General features: G+C 38.4%; 1 protein-coding gene across 1 annotated transcript in view; it reads left to right on the plus strand.

Moving 5' to 3' along the window:
* EXOC4 (exocyst complex component 4) overlaps positions 1-19288 on the plus strand; it is an 879542-nt gene that overhangs the window by 729197 nt on the left and 131057 nt on the right. Inside the window, exon 14 of the mRNA XM_027842359.1 lies at positions 13231-13409. Coding sequence (XP_027698160.1) covers positions 13231-13409 — 179 coding nt within the window. The remainder of the gene's footprint in view (positions 1-13230; positions 13410-19288) is intronic.

The raw sequence follows: 19288 nt of genomic DNA on the forward strand, positions 1-19288 counted from the left end.
TTCAGGAAGCCTACCCTGAGGCTATAACCTCCCTTCCCCGGAAATTATTTTGTAGACTCCTTGTGCATATTTTGCATTTATTTCATAGGATCATAGACCTAGAGTAGGAAGGGGGCCTCAGTTAGCATCTAGTCCAACCTCCTCATTTTAGAGTCCTCCTCCTGTTAATCTTTGTTTCCCCAATGCCCAGCACAATACCTGGCATACACATTGCTGTGCAGTCATTTCGGTCACGTCCAACTCTTCATGATCCCATTTGGGGTTTTCTTGGCAGAGATACCAGAGTGGTTTGCCATTTCATTCTCCAGTTCATTTTATAGATGAGGAAACTGAGGCAAACAGGGTTAAATGACTTTCCCTAATCCTGTCCCTCCTCTAGAATAGCTTTTCATAAGCCAACCTTTAACCCCACCATTCCACAGGCACTAATTTATGGCTACAATATCATGGTAAAGGGGAACAACTGAAAGCTGTTGCTGAAAGGTGTGATCCCAACTCGCAAACCATAGCTAAGGTCAAGGGAATGATTCAAAATGCCTGTGCTTACTACAGGGAAAAGTAGCTAGAGAAAACTAAGGCAGCAGTTAATACTTCAGTTCCAAAATGTTAATTCTGCAAATCTTTATTAAATGCCTGTTATGGGCACGGCACAGTGATAGGTGTGAGAGATGCAAAGATAAAAAAAAAAGTCTCTGGCCTCAAAGAGTTTATACTTTAATGGGGGAGGGACATTGTCTGTATATAAATAAGCATGATACAAGGTAGAGTGTGTTAGGGAAAAAGAAAAACCAGACAGAGTAGCGTGGGAAATTTGAGAAGGCAGAGATCATACTTGCCTGAGGGATAGGATTAGGGAATGTTTTAAGCTTTAATTCCATAAAAACTCTCCCAAATTCTAAGAAGGCAAATAAATGTATTGCTAATTAAATGTTTATTCATGTTTTGTATAGCTGGCACATTTGTTTTAGGTCATAGGTTGATAGGATTGATAGGATTTTGAGCCACATAGGATCATGTAATCAAACCCCCTTAATTTGCTGATGACAAAATGGTGCTTAAGTGGCTTAATGACTTGCCTACACACACACACAGGAAGCACCCGATGTGTGACTAGAACCCATGTCCTATGATTCTAAAGCCATTACTTTTTCCATTAGTGGTACCCTGTTGCCAAATTTATGACATAGTAGAATTGCAACATTAGGGAAGACACCACAGAGAGACAAATAATAATAATAACTGATGTTTATATTTCGCTTTAAGATTTGTAAAGCACTTTGCAAGTGAAAGGTTCATACAGAGAGTGGAACATGTGAAAGGAAAAGCAATAAAATTCACCTGTTTCCATTCAGGGCATTCATCTGCCTAGATCAGAAATTAGAATTGTGAGCAGTTGCGATTGGGCTAAGAAGAAGACTAGAAGTGGTACCAACTTCAATTTCATAGCTATATTACTACTGTCCAAGTTTAAAATTTGGTATATGAATATACAAAAACATAGGAATATATAACACTCATTTGAGAAAGATAGTTTCTAGAGACTCAATGTCATACAAATAGGAGGTGCCATTTCCATGAAATTGCTGTCTTTAGAACTCCCTTTTGGAATACGTTATTAGGTTTAAGGAAAGTCCATCAATTGTCCCTCTTTGGTTCCATTTTCCTAGTAATTACCCCAGATTCATTATTGGCCTAGTAGTAATTAAAGGTAATACCTAATGTTGAAAGGGGAATATAGTATTGAGTGATTTTAAAACTATTGCCCAGGACTCATCAGAGGCCATTTCCCAATAGCTTTCTAGGATTTATGTGGACACTTGGCTATGTTCACTCTTGGCTAAATGAAAATGACTTCACTGTGTGAAGGTAATCTGAATTTATCACAAATGCTTCCATTATTCATCTTGTTTCCTTTCTATTACTTCTGGAAATGTTAGCATCAGGGAGCAAGATAGGTGGTTAGATTTGTTCTTCAAGATGTTTCACAGATAGTGATAAGAGTGGAGTGTATTAAAACACATTTGTTTTTCTATGGTCTGTATATTTAGTCTATATATTAAGCACATGTGTTTCCTGTGTTACCAACATTCACCCACTGGGTGTATACCATAGGGTTTTAGTTTTTAAACTAAAAAAAAAAAAAAAACACCTTTCCTCAGATAAGAGCAAAGGACAGGTTTTATAGTAAATTCTCCTGTCAGTTAAAGCCACTGACCTTCATGTCATTCTTGCCTCCTTTAACCTTGATAAGAGTCTCTCAGTCAACCAATATTCCCTTGAACCAAAAGTCTGTGATATGTACTGAGACTCAAAGAAAAGAACAGATTAAAAGTAGTACAACTGCTTTTCTAATGAAAAACAAATGCTTAGAATAAAGGAGCTACAAATATCTATTTGCGATGACTAAGATGGGCTCGGTAGTAGAAAGCCTCCAAGGTGTTTGTCAGTAACCCAGCTGGTGAAACGTGCTGACTGTGTGCAGAGCTTATGTTGTTAACCCCCAAGCAAGATAAACCATTAAAGATAAACCAGAAAATACACAAAATGTATATTTGGGGTATTTAAGTGAACAAATTATTAGCAATGGAATCGTGGATCTAGAGATTGAAGTGACCTTAGAGATTCACTAGTCCAGTAGGGGCAGAGCTGGGGTGTGAATATGGCTCCTGTGACTCCAAGCTCAGTTTTCTTTCCACTGTACCAGATACTTTCCTCGTTGTCTACTCTTGGGTCACGTTCATTCCTAACCTTAGACCTTCTCCACCCCATGCAGATTTCATGTGTGTTGAACCTGTGGTTTTTGTCTCCTTGTCCTCTTTCTTTCCCACCCTCCCCCATCTACTTCCTTTCCAATCACCTCATCCTATCTGTCTCTCTCCACCTCCAAACCTTTAAATTAGTTATTTGGCTCTGGACGTGTTCAGCAGCTCAGTCAAGTTTTGTTTATGCATGGGAAGCGTTAGTACTACACCATAGTTAAGCAATCTTCTGTCAGTCAAGCAAGTTGTTCTGGAGAGGTGGGAGAGGGCAGAGAGAACACGATTTATCTTATAAAGGTTTTTATCATCTGTGATTTGACAGATGTGTGTTATGTCTTTCTTCCATTAATGCTATTAGAGTTGATTGTTCAGCCAAGGCCAATTCCATGGCTAGAAGTGATTTGTAGGTGTCTTGAAGTGGATAGACCTGAATTACTGAAAAAGAACAAGAGGGAGAGAAGGATTCATTCAAGTCATTGCAACTCTTTTTTAAGAGGATATGAACTGATATCTTAATATGATCTGATACACAGAGCAGGAGGCCAGAAACAAGAAACTTGTCGTCTGCTTTTACTTTTACTATTGATTTTTTTTTTAAGCTATGTTACCAAGTGCATCAGGCAACTAGGTGGTACAATGGCTAGAGCACCAGGCCTGGCATCAGGAAGATATGAATTCAAATCTAACTTCAGACACTTAGTAGCTTTGTGACCCTGGGCAAGTCACTTAACCCCTATTTCCCTCAGTTTCTCATCTGTAAAATGGGGGCAGATGGAGAAGGAAATGGCAAACCACTCCATTATCTTTGCCGAGAAAAGCCTATGGACGGAGTCCGTGAGGTCACAAAGGTTCGGCCACAACTGAAACACAACAACAACGAGGTCCATCACCTTCTACCTTTGTTCTTAATTTTCTCAGTCTTCAAAATGTTATACAGATATTTGTCATTACCATGCCTCAAAGCAATATACTTAGAGAATTAAATGGAATAATTATTATGTAGGAACTAAAGCTAAGTTCACTAAGAAGGGAAGAGATGGGATAGAAACTCAAAAAGTTAATAGCACAGACCAAGGTGTAAGACTAGAAACAAGGGTGGTGACTGGAACTAGAATACAAGACAATGTTGAAGAAGGTTACAAATAGTGATAATATAATATGATAACTCAATTATGGTTATAATCAGGCAACAATGTTAGTCAAACTAAATTAGCAGAGCCAGACAGATACTAGGCACCAGGGCCAGAGCAAAAATAAACTAGAGTCAATGTCCAAATCTTAGTCACACCCTAGAACAAGATTTAAGTCAAACAAGCTATGTATAGTAGAGGACATAATACCAGGATAACACAGACAGGCAGGTGTTAAAATAGTTTTATAGTGGTCTGCTCACTCTTGTACACAATACTGATTCAAAACCTGGCCCATTTAGGGGGAGGGCAGAGGAGGGGCTAAAGAAAGACTAAGGGTCTGCACCTAGTAACAGCACACAAGCATAAGCAGTATCAGTTATCAGACTGAATAGGCTTGGTGGAGGATCTAATTTAAAAAACCATGAAAATCCTAAACCATTTTAAGTAGGAAAATGTATAATCAATCAAAGTCTTCTGATTCTCAATCTTATTCTCTTTCTACTATACCACTCAGAATCTAAAGTGATAACAAAACATTCATTTGGAGAATTTCTGTGAGCAGTTGGAAATAAAAGAATGGAGTCAAGTATAGTTAGCGAGGAAGTAATGGACCTTATGAAGGAGAAGGAGTTCTGATTGAATATATTATATTATAAAGATATGGACAACAACAGTTTTAGCAAGTGGATGAGAGTGGGAAGAGAAAATAAGAAATAAGCAACAAGTAAGGAGCTTGTGATCAGACAGGAAGTCAGAGTAGTGAGATAAAGCTAAGATCATTATGAAAAAAAATCCTTTAAAAATCTGATGAAAGTAAGCAGTAGATTGGGTACTGTCCCATGGTTTTTGACTGTCTGGTGCCATAGTTTAAATAGAGATCAGTTTTTGATTATTACTAGCCTGACAGCCTGGCATAGCACAAATAGAACCGTCTTTGAAAGATAGAAGAATGAGCAGTTGTGAAAAGCTGAGTGATAGATGAGAGCATCATTATCACAACTCACAAGAATCAATTAGCATCATTAAAGAGGTAGGTGGAGCCCTAATCTTTCTACACCCTTTGTCAATCTGATTTGCCATTTCCTTAGTATGTGATCTTGGACAGGCCACCTTTCTTCATCTCAACTTCTCCATTTATATAATGAACTTTAATTACTCTAAATGTAGTAGAATTTAATATAGTCTTGGTGGTTTTAAGAATGGTCAATTTTAGTTAGCAGACCTGCAGGTAAATCATTCAAATTTTGCCAAAATGACAACTGAACAAAGTGCCGTTAATATATAATACCTTAGGGACTGTGATATTAGGATCCAAGTATGTTGGTTCCACTGTCCCTAATAAAGAAATCAGCTTGTTAAGATGGTTTTTACAAACACTTTCCTTTTTTTTTTTTCTGGTCTGTAGCCCTGCTTCCATTTTCACACTTACATGCTCTTGGGATGATTTGATATGATTGGGTATTTTGCCAGGCTTTCTTTAGAGTGGATTTTTGTTGTTGTTCAGTTGTTTTTCAGCTGTATCTGACTCTTTTTGACCCCATTTGGGGTTTTCTTGGCAAAGATATTGGAGTGGTTTGCCATTCCTTCTCCAGCATATTTTACACATGAGGAAACTGAGGCAAACAGAGTTTAGTGACTTGCGCTAGATGATACAGCTGGTAAGGGTCTGAGGCTGGATTTGAACTTGGGTCTTCCTGACTTCAGACTTGACACTCTACCCACTGTGCCACCTAACTGCCCCAAAATGGCTTTTACCTTCCACTATTTTTTTTTTGCTATCATATGAGATGATACTGCTTATACTGGTCCATCATTCTTCATAAAATTTTTCAAATGAATTATATTTCAACCTAGTATTGCTTTTGGCAGGTATCTCTGTAAGGTACTTTCTGAGCTCTTTTGGTCTTGTTGTGTAAGTTAATTTTCATTGGTTATGCTGCTATAGAAAAATGTTGTCATGAAAATGATAAAAATGAAGCATATAAGAAATATGAAGAGATCTATACAATGTGATGCAAAGTGAAATCAGATTCAGAACTATTTCCATACTCCCTGTAACTATATTAAGAAGGGAGGAATAGAGGGAGGGAAGGAGGACAGGACCCCTGTCAGGATAGTACAACTTCAGGTAGGCCTAGAAGGAGACACAAAACAAAAGTATTTTCTTTTCTTAATGGCTGCTTTTTAAATTATTTGGTTAAAGCTAAGGGCTTAGAATCAGATTTTGCTTTTTTTTTGTATGTATAATTATATGCTGCATAACCCTAAATCAAAGGGTCTGCATTTACATAAATTGGGTTCAATATTACAGATAACTCTTATTAATACAACTTTGGCTCCTGCTGCCACCCCGTATGTCCCCTAGGAACATCAGATTTTGGCTAGGTTTGGGGGTGGGGGGTTCTGTGTTCCTGTAGGCTTTCTCCAAGATCATCAGATTATGACTTGTGTCTCTGTATAACCTAGTTAAGCTCATTTCCAGTAGGCTGGCTACTTGACAGTGCATTCTTTAACCATGGAAATTTATGAAACAAAGAAAACTCCAAAATGGTCCCCATTCTTTTGCAAAATGACCCCCTTCTGCTTCTGCAGTGAGGATGGCAGAAAGCGGGGCAAAGGCTACTAAGAATCACACGGTTTTTTAGGCTGTCTATAAATTTTTTTTTTTTTTTTGGTGAGGTAGTCGGGGTTAAGTGACTTGCCCAAGGTCACACAGCTACTATGTGTCAAGTGTTTGGTCTGAGGCCGGATTTGAACTCAGGTCCCCCTGACTTCAGGGCCAGTGTGCTATCCACTGTGCCACCTAGCTGCCCCTGGCTGTCTATAAATATTAATTTAGCTATTGGTATCCTTATGTGAAGTCCTTATCCAGTGACCTGAATTGTGTCATTCTTGTTATTCTCCCTGTAAACAAAACCAAAAGATGAAAAGAAGCTAGAGCTAAATTGATAGATGGATAACAAGCTCTTCTTGATGAAGCAAATAAAGGAGTTGGCAGAGCTGATTTTATTGTGTCCAAAGACAACGTGAAACATTTCATGAGACATTTAGTCATCTCTTAGTATGATGTCCCTGATAAGCATTTGCAAAATGATGACTGTGAAAATAATTTCAGGTTATACATCATCATCTTTGTGAAGGATGAAGATGTTAAGAAATTTCTTGAAGAACTCAATAAGACCCTCAAAGTTAAATCAACACCTAAGATGTATCAACAGAGAGAATTTTTTTTGTCCTCTGTTTATATCAAGCAGATTCTTAAACAAAGAGACACATTATCTTCACAGGTGTTTACCACTGTCTTGGAGACAGAAAGTCAGAGTCAAAGAGGGATTCCCTAAAGATCAGTTGTGTCAAACTCAAATAGAAAAGAAGGCACTAAACCATACATGAGAATCCCTGTGGGCTGCGTACTGATGTAGAAAAACACATGTTAACATTATTTAAGTTCTATTGTATTTTTATCTGTATTGTTAAATATTTCACAATTACATTTTAATCTGGTTCTGGCAGCACTCGAGAGCCTGCAGGCCATGTGTTTGGCATCTCTACTATAGAACACAAGGTACTTTAGGTGCCCCTGTTTTAGATTGACATTGTACTAGTTGTATCAAGCCACAGAATACTGTAGGTTGAAATCCATGATCTGAGTGAGATCCTTGATAGTAAAAGAATTTGGCCTAACAATCCACATAGGAAAAGCCAAGTGGATGAAGAGTTCCAAATGCATTTGGATGCCCCTGATCATTAAGAAATCTTCATTTGACCCTGCAGTCCCTGCAAAATATCAACCCATACCTTTCAAGCTCTTTCCACAGCACAATCTGTAGAAAAAGATGTCAGTACATTTTGCCTCAATTTCTTCTTCCCTCATTTCTCAACATTTAGCAATTTGAATTCTTATCTCATCATTCAACTGAAAGTGCTCTATCCAGTTACCAGTGATCTCTTAATTGCCAAACCAATGGCTTTTTCTCAGTTGTTGTCCTTCTTGATCTATACTCTTTCCTCAGTGGGTTTTGTGACACTATTCTCTTGACTCTCTTCCTACCTGTCTAAAAACTATTTCTCAGTTTCCTTTGCTAAATCATGATCCCATTGTTGTTGTTCAGTCATTTCAGTCATGTCTGATTCTTCATGACCCCATTTTGGGTTTTTCTTAGCAAAGATACTGGAACTGTTTGCCATTTTCTTCTCCAGCTCATTTTACAGATGAGGAAACTGAGGCAAACAGGGTGAAGTGACTTGCCTAGGGTCATACAGCTAGTAAGTGTCTTAGGCTGGATTTGAATTCAGGAAGACTCATCTTCCTGTTTCCAAACCCAGTGCTCTATCCATTGTGCTACCTAGTGCCGTTTTCCGTATTTCCAAATTCTATTTGTGAATACCCCACAGGGCTTTATCCTTTGGCCTTTTTTCTTTATATTCCCTCTCGCTAATCTCTTTCAGCTCCGTTCAGTTACTAAACTCTTCATCTCTCTGAAAAATGACTGCTAAATCTATCCATCCAGCCCTACTTTCTCTCCCCTGTTTCCACATCACCAACTACCTATTGGGTATTATCAGCCAGATATCCTGCGGGCATTTCAGACTCAAAGCAGAGCCCAAAACAGAGCTCATGATCTTTCCTCTAAAACCCACCCCTTTGCTAGTTTTCCCTACCTCTGCCAAGGGCAACATCATTCTTCCAGTACCACGTGTTCACAACTTTGGAATCATCCTTATCTCCTCATTCCTCTCACCCTCCATGGCCAGTAAGTTGCAACGTCTTACTGATTCTACTAACACAATATCTCTCGTATCTGTTGCTTTCTCTCCATTCACAGCCACCACCCTAATTCCACAAGGCCCTTAGGAGCTCTCACCTGTGCTATTGTTGTTGTTGTTCAGTCATTTCAGTCCTGTCCAACTCTATGACCGCATTTGATACTGTTGCAGTAGCTTCCTAATTGGTCTTCCTGCTTCTTTCTGCCTCTCCAATTTGTCCCTCACACAGGTGCCAAAATGATATTTCTGAAATACATTCCTAAAAGGTTTGGCCACATATCATTCTCCTGTTCGGTAAACTCCAGTGGTACCCTATTATCTCTATGATCAAATTCAGACTCTTCTGTTTAGTATTTAAAAGGCTTCACAACCTAGCTGCAGCCTAGCTTACCAGCCTGTTCGTGAGCTCTTTGGTGCAGCCAAACTGGCCTTTGTGCTGTTCCCCTTCCATCCCATCTGTTCCATGTATGGAGTGCATATTTTCCTCACCTCTGCCTCTTAGAATTCCTGTTTTCCTTCAAAGCTCTGCTGACATGATATCCACTTGAGACCTTTCCTGAACATCCCACTTACTAGTGCCTGCCCCCAAGATAACTATGTATTTTATCTTCTATAATTTCATGCATATTTATTTTCCATATACACTTATGAGTACATGTTATCTCCAAAAATAGTTAACCTTCATAGAATGCATTTGTAATAAGCAGAAGACATCCCATAAAAGGAGATAAGATTGGTTGAAATGCTGACTATTGGCCATTTGGGAGGTATGCTACCATTCTAGTGGACTGATGAACACATCTTCCACAGTCCTTAGCTATATATCCTACCATCTCTGCCCTCAGTCCAGCCACAGAACCTTTCCAATATTGTACTGAATTAATAACTATTCTCTTTCCCTCACTGAGCATTTATTGCCTATTTTCCTATCTTGTAGACTCCTGAAGTGTGAATTTACAAGGTTCCGCAATTCCTTTAAAAAAAAAAATTGGCAGTGAAGCATCACGAAGCAAACCATTTCAAAATTCTGTGGGTGTAAGACCCCTCCACCAGCACCTTGCACACACACAGATCCTTGAAGGAATAGGTTTTCTGAGTAACTGGCTACAGCTGTCGATCAATTATTCTCAATGTCATGGTTTCTGTGCTCTTTCCTGGTTGTTAGGGGTGATTACGGATTCCTGTCAAATGAGATGTCTACTATATATTCAACATGAAGCATTTTGTATTTTCTCAGTCTATGGCTCTCAAGGCTTAGGAGGTTAAGCAAATTTTAGCAGCCCAAATGGAACACAGACTAGGAATGCCATGCTAGAAACGTGCACAGCAGACATGCCAAAAGCTTGAAGATCGCTGCACAAGCAGATTAAAATTTTATATAAATACACTCATCTTGATTGTCACATTCCACCTGGCATTTTCTGTACATGCATAAAAATGACCCTGGGCCTAATTTTCAAAGACATTTGCCTCCTTATTGCAGCTTTTAGCTGTCAAACACAAAAAGTATTTTGTGTGTTCTATCTATCAGAAATGATTAAGGAACTAGAAGGATTGATTAGCATGAGGATAGAGTAAGAAAGCTAATTCTTTACGACATGGATGAATGACAGCAAAATGGGAGATAAGGAGAACCATTTCCTGGGCTCAAAGACTACAGTGAGGGATGGGAAATTTGCTTAGCGTGATCCCCCAGGAAGCTGATCTAGAAGTATCAAACTCAGAGAAAGCATACTGAATACCAAGGAAAAGCTTCTTTTAGGTAAAATTGTCTGTGCTGATTATCCAGTTAGCCTCCCCGGGAAATGAGAAGTCTTCAGACTTTGAGGTGCTTAGGAATGTCTGGCATGGCTTTCAAAAGTTTGGGGTTGGTAAGGCGAACTGTTTATGAAGAGCTATTTATGTATGAGGCATAGATTGCTGTGCATGGACCAACCATTTAGAATATCTCCATATGTGGATACCTAAGGACATTTAATCAAAGCAGTTATTCTTTTCCTTACAGATACATATTTAAAGGGGCAGTTCCCTGGGGGAAGCAGGGTTGGGGTGGAGGGAGGAGGGTGTGATTACATTCATATGGGGAATTCCTAGTGTGAAAATTCCCTCTATGGATGCATATGTGCATCTCATTGGCAATTTATATTCTTAAAGAATTGCCTTGACCACTAAGAGGTTAAATGACTAGCCCAGCATCTCATAGTAAGTTTGTGTCAGAGGCAGGACTGGAATCTTGCTGATTCTTCACTATACCATGCTGCCTCTTTTAAAGAAGTGTGCAGCATGTAAGATTTAAAGACAAATGCCTAGATAAAAATCATAGGATTATAGATATAAAGCTGGAAGAGATTGTAGAGGCCTTGAGTTCAACCCCCTCATTTTTAAAATGAGGAAAAAAAATGGGCACAGAGAGAGTAGGTGATTTGCTCATGGTGACATACAGATAGTGAGTGTCTGAGGTAGGATTTGAATTCAGGATTTTCCAGTTCCAAGCCTAATACTCTGTTTTACTCTGCCAGCTAGCTATCTTTCTAACATCATTTATTGTTTACTACTGCTTAATATAACCTCGAATTTCCTTATTCTGCTTTAAGGTGAACACTTCTTCTCACTTATGGTGCTTTGACTATTGAAAATTAATGGCATGGGATAATTGAGAGAGCATTGGACTCAGGGGCAGAAGACAACTTTGAGTCATTACTCAGCCATTTATTAGTTATGTTTTATAAGACATTATTTAATCTCTCCAATTCTTGTTTTCTTCATTGTAAAGTGGGGATAGCACCAACTGGTTATCCCTTGGGCATTTCAGATTTACCATGTCCGAACAGATCTCATTATCGCCTTCATTTCCTCCAGGAATCCTAATCCTTTTCCACTTTTCTTTCTCTGTTTTTGTTGAGGAGGAAACCATCTCTACAGTTCCTCAGATTTGCAAGCTCAGAATCAAAATCAACTCCTTCCCTGTCCCCTATTGTTACTATATATAGTCAGCTGCTGAGTCTACTACAACTTAACCCACATCCATCTCCTTCTTGCCATTCATGTGGCAGCCACGTAGTTTAGACCTTTAACATCTCTTGCCTAAGCTATTCAAACAGTATTTTAAATGGGTTCCCTGATTCCAATTTCTCTTCCCTTCAGTCTTTTCACACAAGTGACAAAATTCTTCTTAAAACACAACTCTGATCGTGTCACTCTCCTTGTTAGAGAACCATCAGTGCCTCCCTATTGCTTCCGCAACTTGCCGAGGTTGGCTTTCAAAGACTTTCACAATCCGGCTCCATAATTTTTCAGCCTTATTTCACATTATTCTTCACATAGCCCATTTCCAGCCAAACTGTCCTGTGCACTATTCCCCAAACACAGTTTTTCATCTCCTGCTTCCATAACTTTCCAAAGGCTACTCCCTTCCATGCCATCTCACTTTCCTTTTCGTCTTCACCTGTTAGAAACTCCCTCTTTCTTCCAGACTCAGCCCATACAAATTTTCATATGGGAAGTCTTTTCCTAATGTCCCTAAATGTTAATGTTTTCTCCTTTATACTATGTATGTACTTGCGTGTTTATGGATTGTCTCCCTCCTCTCCTTATGCCTTGTAGAATGTAGTTACCTTTGGACAGAGACTATTTCTAGTTTTGCTTTTGTAACCCCAGCAGTAAGTACTTAATAAATGCTTGTGACTGTATTTAATAGGAGATCCTGATACTTAAAATTATCCACCTAGCAAAACTTGTCAAGGGTCCTAACCATTGCCTAGGAAAGAAAAAGTAAAAGGGACCTTGCAGGATGAAGAGGTTCCTGGGGCATGATGAAAAAATCCAGAGGAGGGCAGCTGGGTGAAAAATGATGTGCCATCAAAAATCTTTAACTATCATATCAGAGGGGAAAATATATATATATATGTACATATATATTTATATACATGAATGAATTTGTCTAGACACTCTTACTGAACTCTGGATGACCTGTTCCGTCATTATAGCCCATTTCTGTCCCATTTGTGAGAAGGAAATGACTCTCTTTTCTTTGTTATTTTGTTTTCCAGCCTAAAATGAGGAGGGAAAAGATTATGGGAACACTGTATGTGTATATGTGTGTATATTTATATACATATATATATGTTTGTATATGTATATATACACATGCATGTGCACACACACAGAGCGGTATAAATCTCTTAAGACTCTCTTCTTCCAGTTAGGAAAAGCAACTGTCTTTATTAACTCACCTTATCAACTGATCAGTTCCCAATCTCAGTTGAATTCATTTTTGCTGACAGCTAATAGCCTGACAATCTATCTCAGACCTTTGGCACAAACTGAGATTTTCATATTGGGACCATGCACTTCTGAACATTTGAACCCAAAACAAGAGCTTTTAAACAGGAATATTTAATGGTATCCTTACATTGAAAATTGGAGGCAGTAATACATAGTAGAAGGAGAATAGTAGCAGCTCCTTCTGTCCTGCTGTAAGACCACCATGTTAGATTTGAACTAAACAGTCTTTCCCCATTTCTAAAATTCTCATACTATGTTGTGATGTGTGTTTTCAATCTGTGTTGCAGGGCAGCCTTTGGCAAGGAGTCTGAAGTTCTAATTGGGAACCTGGGTGATAAATTAATCCCACAACAAGAGATCCTACGTGATGTCAGTGACCTAAAGGCTTTGGCCAACATGCATGAAAGCTTGGAGTGGTTGGCAGGACGAACAAAGTCAGCTTTTTCCAATCTTTCAGCATCTCAAAGTAAGTGCCTACTATGGATTGTCTCATTTAGGGGATGGCTACAAGGCCAAATAAGGTAATTTCATTTAGATGTGCTGATTGCAAGTAACATGCCCAGTAGTCTGCTCTGTTCATTAGAAACAGCTCCACTTTATAGAATTCCTAACTTTCTTCCAAGTGTAACTCATATATCACTGCATGAAGTTTTTCTTGATTCCCTCCAAGGTGTTAGTGCTCTCTCCCTCTTGAAATTACTTTGAATCACTCTATTTATCTATCACTATATCTATCTAGATATCTATTTCTCTATATATCTTTACTTACACACACACACACACACACACACACAGAAATAGTACTTTCTACACAGTAGGCACTTAATAAATGTTGAATTGAAATACAATTCTATCTTTCTTCTCAGACTTCTTTGTGATCTTAGGAAAATAACTTATCTTCCTATTCCTTTATGTAACATGGAAAGACCTGTTTTAACCCAGCTTTTTTACTAAACCTCAGAAATATGTTCTGAATGAGGCCAAACTGTAGCATTCATCCTTGCCACAATAGCTTATAAATAAAAACTTGAACAAAAGTGCTACATATAAACATTTAATGTAAGATTACTATGTAGTAGATACTTAATAGAAAGTAATTAATTGGAAAAATTGGGGGAGGGGGAATCTAGAAGAAAAGAGAAATGAAGTTGGAAAATAAGGATAAAAAGTAATTGGTTTGGACAAGAAGTGAAGAAGTAGCCAAAGAAGATAACCACAAGGTTGTTCCTTAGAGAGAGATAAAGCAAGGGGAAACAAAGGAGACAAAGAAAATAGATTCTGAGGTGAATGTTAGGACAAACTGTTAAAAGAGTGTTAGAAGTAAAGTGTTTTGGTTATACCTGGCTATTTACTTGGAATGTAGGTTTCATAGTAAATTATCATACTAGTAATATGATAATAACAAGAGCTGACGTTTTATAGACTAACAATTCACAGAGTACTTTGTGTATATCATGTCTTCCAAATTCCATAACAACTCTGTTAGGTGAATAGTAAAGGTATCACCATCATAGCCGGGAAGTTGGTAGATTTAGGAGTCAAGCACCGGTCTTCTGACTCAAAAGACAGCAGTGTTTTATTACAACACGGTTGCCTAACCACTTACAACTTTCCTTTGAAATTATGGTCAGCTGATTAACCACAGTTCGAGAGGTTCCTCTTTTCAGTGAGACAGCAATAGAAGCTGACCAGGGGAAAATAATTCCCTGGGCTGTGGTAGCAACAGATAGAGAAATTTCTCAGAAGGGGATACTTTCTGAGAGCCAGTTATATCTAGCCTTTGGGCCTGCAGCTTTCCACTTCTTCAATGGGGGATGCCAGACAGACCAAAGTAAACAGCTTAAATTTCAGTAGAAGAAAGTCATATGAGAGATGAGATTTCCAATGCTATGAGATTCTAAAAACAACTTCTGAAGGAAATCATATAATCTTCCCTGCATGACCCTTAAGAAGAGAAGACACATCTATTTCAGGCTGTCCAAAAGTATTGCTTAAAAGCTGGATGCTTGCTAGGTGCCTTCTCAAGGACTGCTTTATGATTCTGTTATATTGGAAACTATATTGCAATATAGCAAAGAGTTAAATCTGGACATCCAAGTACAAATTTCAGAAAAGGCCCTGTGGCCCTTTATTAATTGTGAAATAAACACTAATGTCAACCTCCCTATCATCTCTCCTGCTTCAATGCTAGGGCTCATTGGGTGTTTTAACATCAGTAATTGTAAGAGCTCATCTCATCAATAGGCCTTCTGCCTTGAGGAGACAATTACCTAGCATTTCCAATAATACAGCATTCCAAATCTGATGTGTTCTGGACTAGAACTGCTCCACAAAGCAATATAATAGATAACCTCTATAGCTAACTGCTGAGTGACTCACACATGCAAACCTAGAATCAACTGTTTTCAACTGGCAAGAGATGCTCTCTGAGCTAATGCTCAACTTTGTAATTGCCCAATTTTGCCTGTTGTGTTCATGTCAGTAAGAGCACCCTAGTGCAGTAGACGTCCAATTCATGTCTTTAATCACCTGCGTGATTCTGACAAAGACCTATTCTACCAAACCTGTTAACACTTCTGATGTGCTCAATTCCATCTCATAATATAAGTAGTATGCTCTCAGTTGTTCATTTCAAGGTAATTATTCCACCCAGTGAGTGATTTAAGTAACTGTCATCATTCTGATATTCACTGTGGAACACCCCAACTGAACTGTAATCACTTCTTTTATTGTTTTTGCTAAACCAAAGCTTCAAGTGATCTGGTGTGCCGTGCTCACAAGTCCAGCCCATGTTCTCTCCCCTGTCCTTTGACATCCTAGCAGTTTATAGGCAGAAAAGAACAATAGATGTGGACCCACAAGGACCTGGATTTGAAATCAGTCTTTTCTCCTTGCTCTGTAATATTGGGCAAATGACTTGAACCTCTCTGAGCCTCAAAGAAAATAGGACTTGATGACCATTCTGGTCCCCTCCAGCATTAAATCTATGATTCTATGATGATTCTACATGGGTGTGACTCGAAGAGGAAGTCACATTATGCCACATTGTGGCATAATCCTACAGTATTGTGGCATTTCATCCTACAGTAGGGAAAATTTGCAACCAGAGAAATCACTTTGGATAGTCAAACCTCCCTTCAGGACTGAAAGAAGGATTCTCACTCACCTGAAACATTTCATGTTAACCTGGACCAAGTATAAACTCTGTAAGGAATGGACATGCCTTGAGCAGGAGATAGAGTAGACTACCTTTTCTTAGATATTGCCTGTTGAATCATTAGTAGCAGACTGACTTTCAACATATCCTCTTTTTATTTTATTTGTGTCTTTCCTTCATACTTCAGGTCCAATCTGCCCAAATCCAAGTCACCTTTCTAAATTTTTGTCCTTACCAGTAATCCATAATTACACTTTATTTCCTTCATTCTGATCCTCCTGAATGGTTCCTTCTTGAGTTGAGTACAACTGTGTGAGCCATACTGAAAGTCTACCAATTCCTGGACCACATTTTGTATCATACTTCATATCACCTCATATATGTTTCCTCTATTAATATATTTGTATGCATGTAATTCTCTGTACTCATGTGTGTCTGTTTGTATACACACATGTAGAATCAGAGACTGCCCAAATCAGGAGTTCTTAACTTGGTGTCTCTGGACTTTTTTTTTTTTAATATTGAGATGACTATTGCAATACAATTGGTTTTCTTTGTAATCCTTTGTATTTTATTTGATATATTTAAAAACATTCTTCATGGAATCCATAGGCTTGCCTAAACTGTCAAAGGGGCCCATGACAACAAAAAGGTGAAAGTCCCAGTGCCTTGATGATCAGAAATATTCTCACCTGGCATGCTATTCTTGTAAGGTGGTTAAGTAAAAACCAAATTTACACAATATTTTTCCCTTAGGAAGTAAATAAACTTTTTGGGGGAAGGGAACAAATAATTCAGTATACTTTTTAAGAACTCCTAGAAAATATACTAAATTTAATGTTTTTCATTAGGGAATATTTCAAGAACATCAATGTGACCTCCATAGAAATTAGTTGGGAGACCACCTTCCAGTAAAAATTTTTCACATTTTAAAATTTTCTGTTTCATGCTATATTTTTGTTTAAAGGTTTTCACTTGCTTAAAGATGAATTTTGTAGAAACATATTGCTTAAAGCAGCCTTGAATTCAACTAGTCCACCTTTATTCTTTAGGCAGGACCACACTTTATTACCCATCTGTTTTGGATAATTTATTTAAAGCTCATCAGGAGTAGAGATTCTGTAACCTTCCTTGATAGCCTGTTCTGATATTTAATCTTTCTCACCATCTAGAAGGTTATCTTTATAATTTCTTTATGATTAACACCTTCATGCTTCATGCTAAACTGTTCCTCTATTTTGTCGTCTTCAGAAATGGAAAACAATTGATAAGCATTCTCACTTATAACTCATTGTAACTTATTGTAAGTCTGAAAATTCCTCTTTGAATCCCAGAATCTCAGAGTTGGAAAGAGATCTCAGGGGTCATGTAGTCCAACCTATACTTGAAAAAGAATACTATCTACAATATATCCACCAAGTACTCATCCAGCCTTTATTTGAAAACCTTTGGTGAATAGGAGCCCATTACCTCCCAAGGCAGCCCATTCCACTTGGAACCACTAATAATTAGGAAGTAACTTCTGCCATTGCTCTTAGCTATATGTTCAGGGGCCAGAACAAGTTTGATCCTGGCATCACACGACAGCTTTTCAAATGTTTGAGATCAGCTCTCATATCCCTCTTAAGTCTTCTCCTCTGCCCAGTTCCTTCATGGATCACGACCTTACGGTCCTGCAACATCCTAGTTTCCCTCCTCTAAATATCCTCCAGTTTATCAGTGTCTTCCTGAACTGTGACACCCAGAGATGATCATGGAATGAAGGCAGAGTACAGTGGGACTGTCACATCCCTATTTGTGGAATCTCTCCTCCTCTTAATGCAGTCCAAGATGATAGGAGCTTTTTTGTTTGCCCTCTCACACCACAGACTCATTGAGCTCACAGTCTACAAAACCCCCCACGTCTATTTTTCACAAAAACTGTTGCCTAACTATTTAGCTTCCGCCATCTTGTACTTCTTTACCAACTGTTTGTTTCATGCATCTGCCTTTCCCTTCTGAAGTCCTTGCCTTCAATCACCATCACTGATAAGAATACATCTGTGTCCTTGAGGGCCTCAGGTTCGTGTCCATAACATCATAATCCTTGACATGCTTACTAGATTTCTCCTGCAAATACCTTTTGTGCCCAGGTAAGTCACCAGAAGTAGGTAGTATTCATCAGAACTAACAAATCTGGAGAGGTTCTTTATCATATCCTGGACAGATGCCCTGGGAAGACCTCTCTCTGTTGCAATTATCAAGTCAACAAATAGCTGCCTCATTACCCCTCAGCAGGGAGTCACCTAATAAATCTATACATCTCTTCTTCACCTGACCCTTAACTGAATGACCTTTCATCTCTTATAGATCCACATTATTATTTCTTGTAGGACCAGCAGCTACTCCCACATCATTGGAGAAGAACCTTATATCTAAATAAATGTTCAACGTCCTTCTTCCCTTTTTTCTCTCATTTTTCTAGGCTCCTGATATAGATTGTTATTACCTTTTGCCTCCTCAGATCCCTTTTCTTGTTTTTGCTTTTTTTTTTTTAACATGGATGCTCTTTTTTTTTTTAAGGAACATTTCATTTTCCCTAATAACCTGGAGACTAGAGAGGCATTCTTCAAGCACCATTTACCTTCTCTTCTAAAAGGGAAACCTGCCTGATTCCATATCCTCCATTCTAGGTGTAACAGCCAACCTCCTCTAGGCTCTCCTCAGAGTTCCACTGCAGAATAAATAGTCATATTTCTTGTTTGTTTGTTTTGGCTTTGCACTTCTCTGAACTCTCACCAATGTATTATAGATATTTCTCTTAAAATATGATTCAGATCATGGAACCAGCAGAACCTTAGTGTTCACCTCCATCATCTCATTTCACACTTGAGGACCTTGAAGCTCCCAGAGGTTGAAGCATTTGATCAAGATCCCTCAGCTACTTCATGGCAGGGGAATGACTAGAACTCAGGTCTCTTTTCAACTAACCAAGAGAGTTTTCCACTAAACCCCTTTCAAGTTCAGTGGAGAGAAGACTACCTGGAGGACCTAGAATCCTAATAATTCCTGTCAATGTCCTATTTGTGTTTTAAAATAACAAATGTAAATTGCTATTCCGTATTCAGCTTATCTCCCCTCCATATAATTTTCTAACATCCAACTGGAATTTCCCCATCTTCTATATGATGTTTATTTTCAATCCTAAC

The sequence above is a fragment of the Vombatus ursinus genome, unplaced genomic scaffold (assembly GCF_900497805.2).
Source record: "Vombatus ursinus unplaced genomic scaffold, bare-nosed wombat genome assembly UNPS02014870.1, whole genome shotgun sequence".
Classification (NCBI taxonomy): Eukaryota; Metazoa; Chordata; class Mammalia; order Diprotodontia; family Vombatidae; genus Vombatus; species Vombatus ursinus.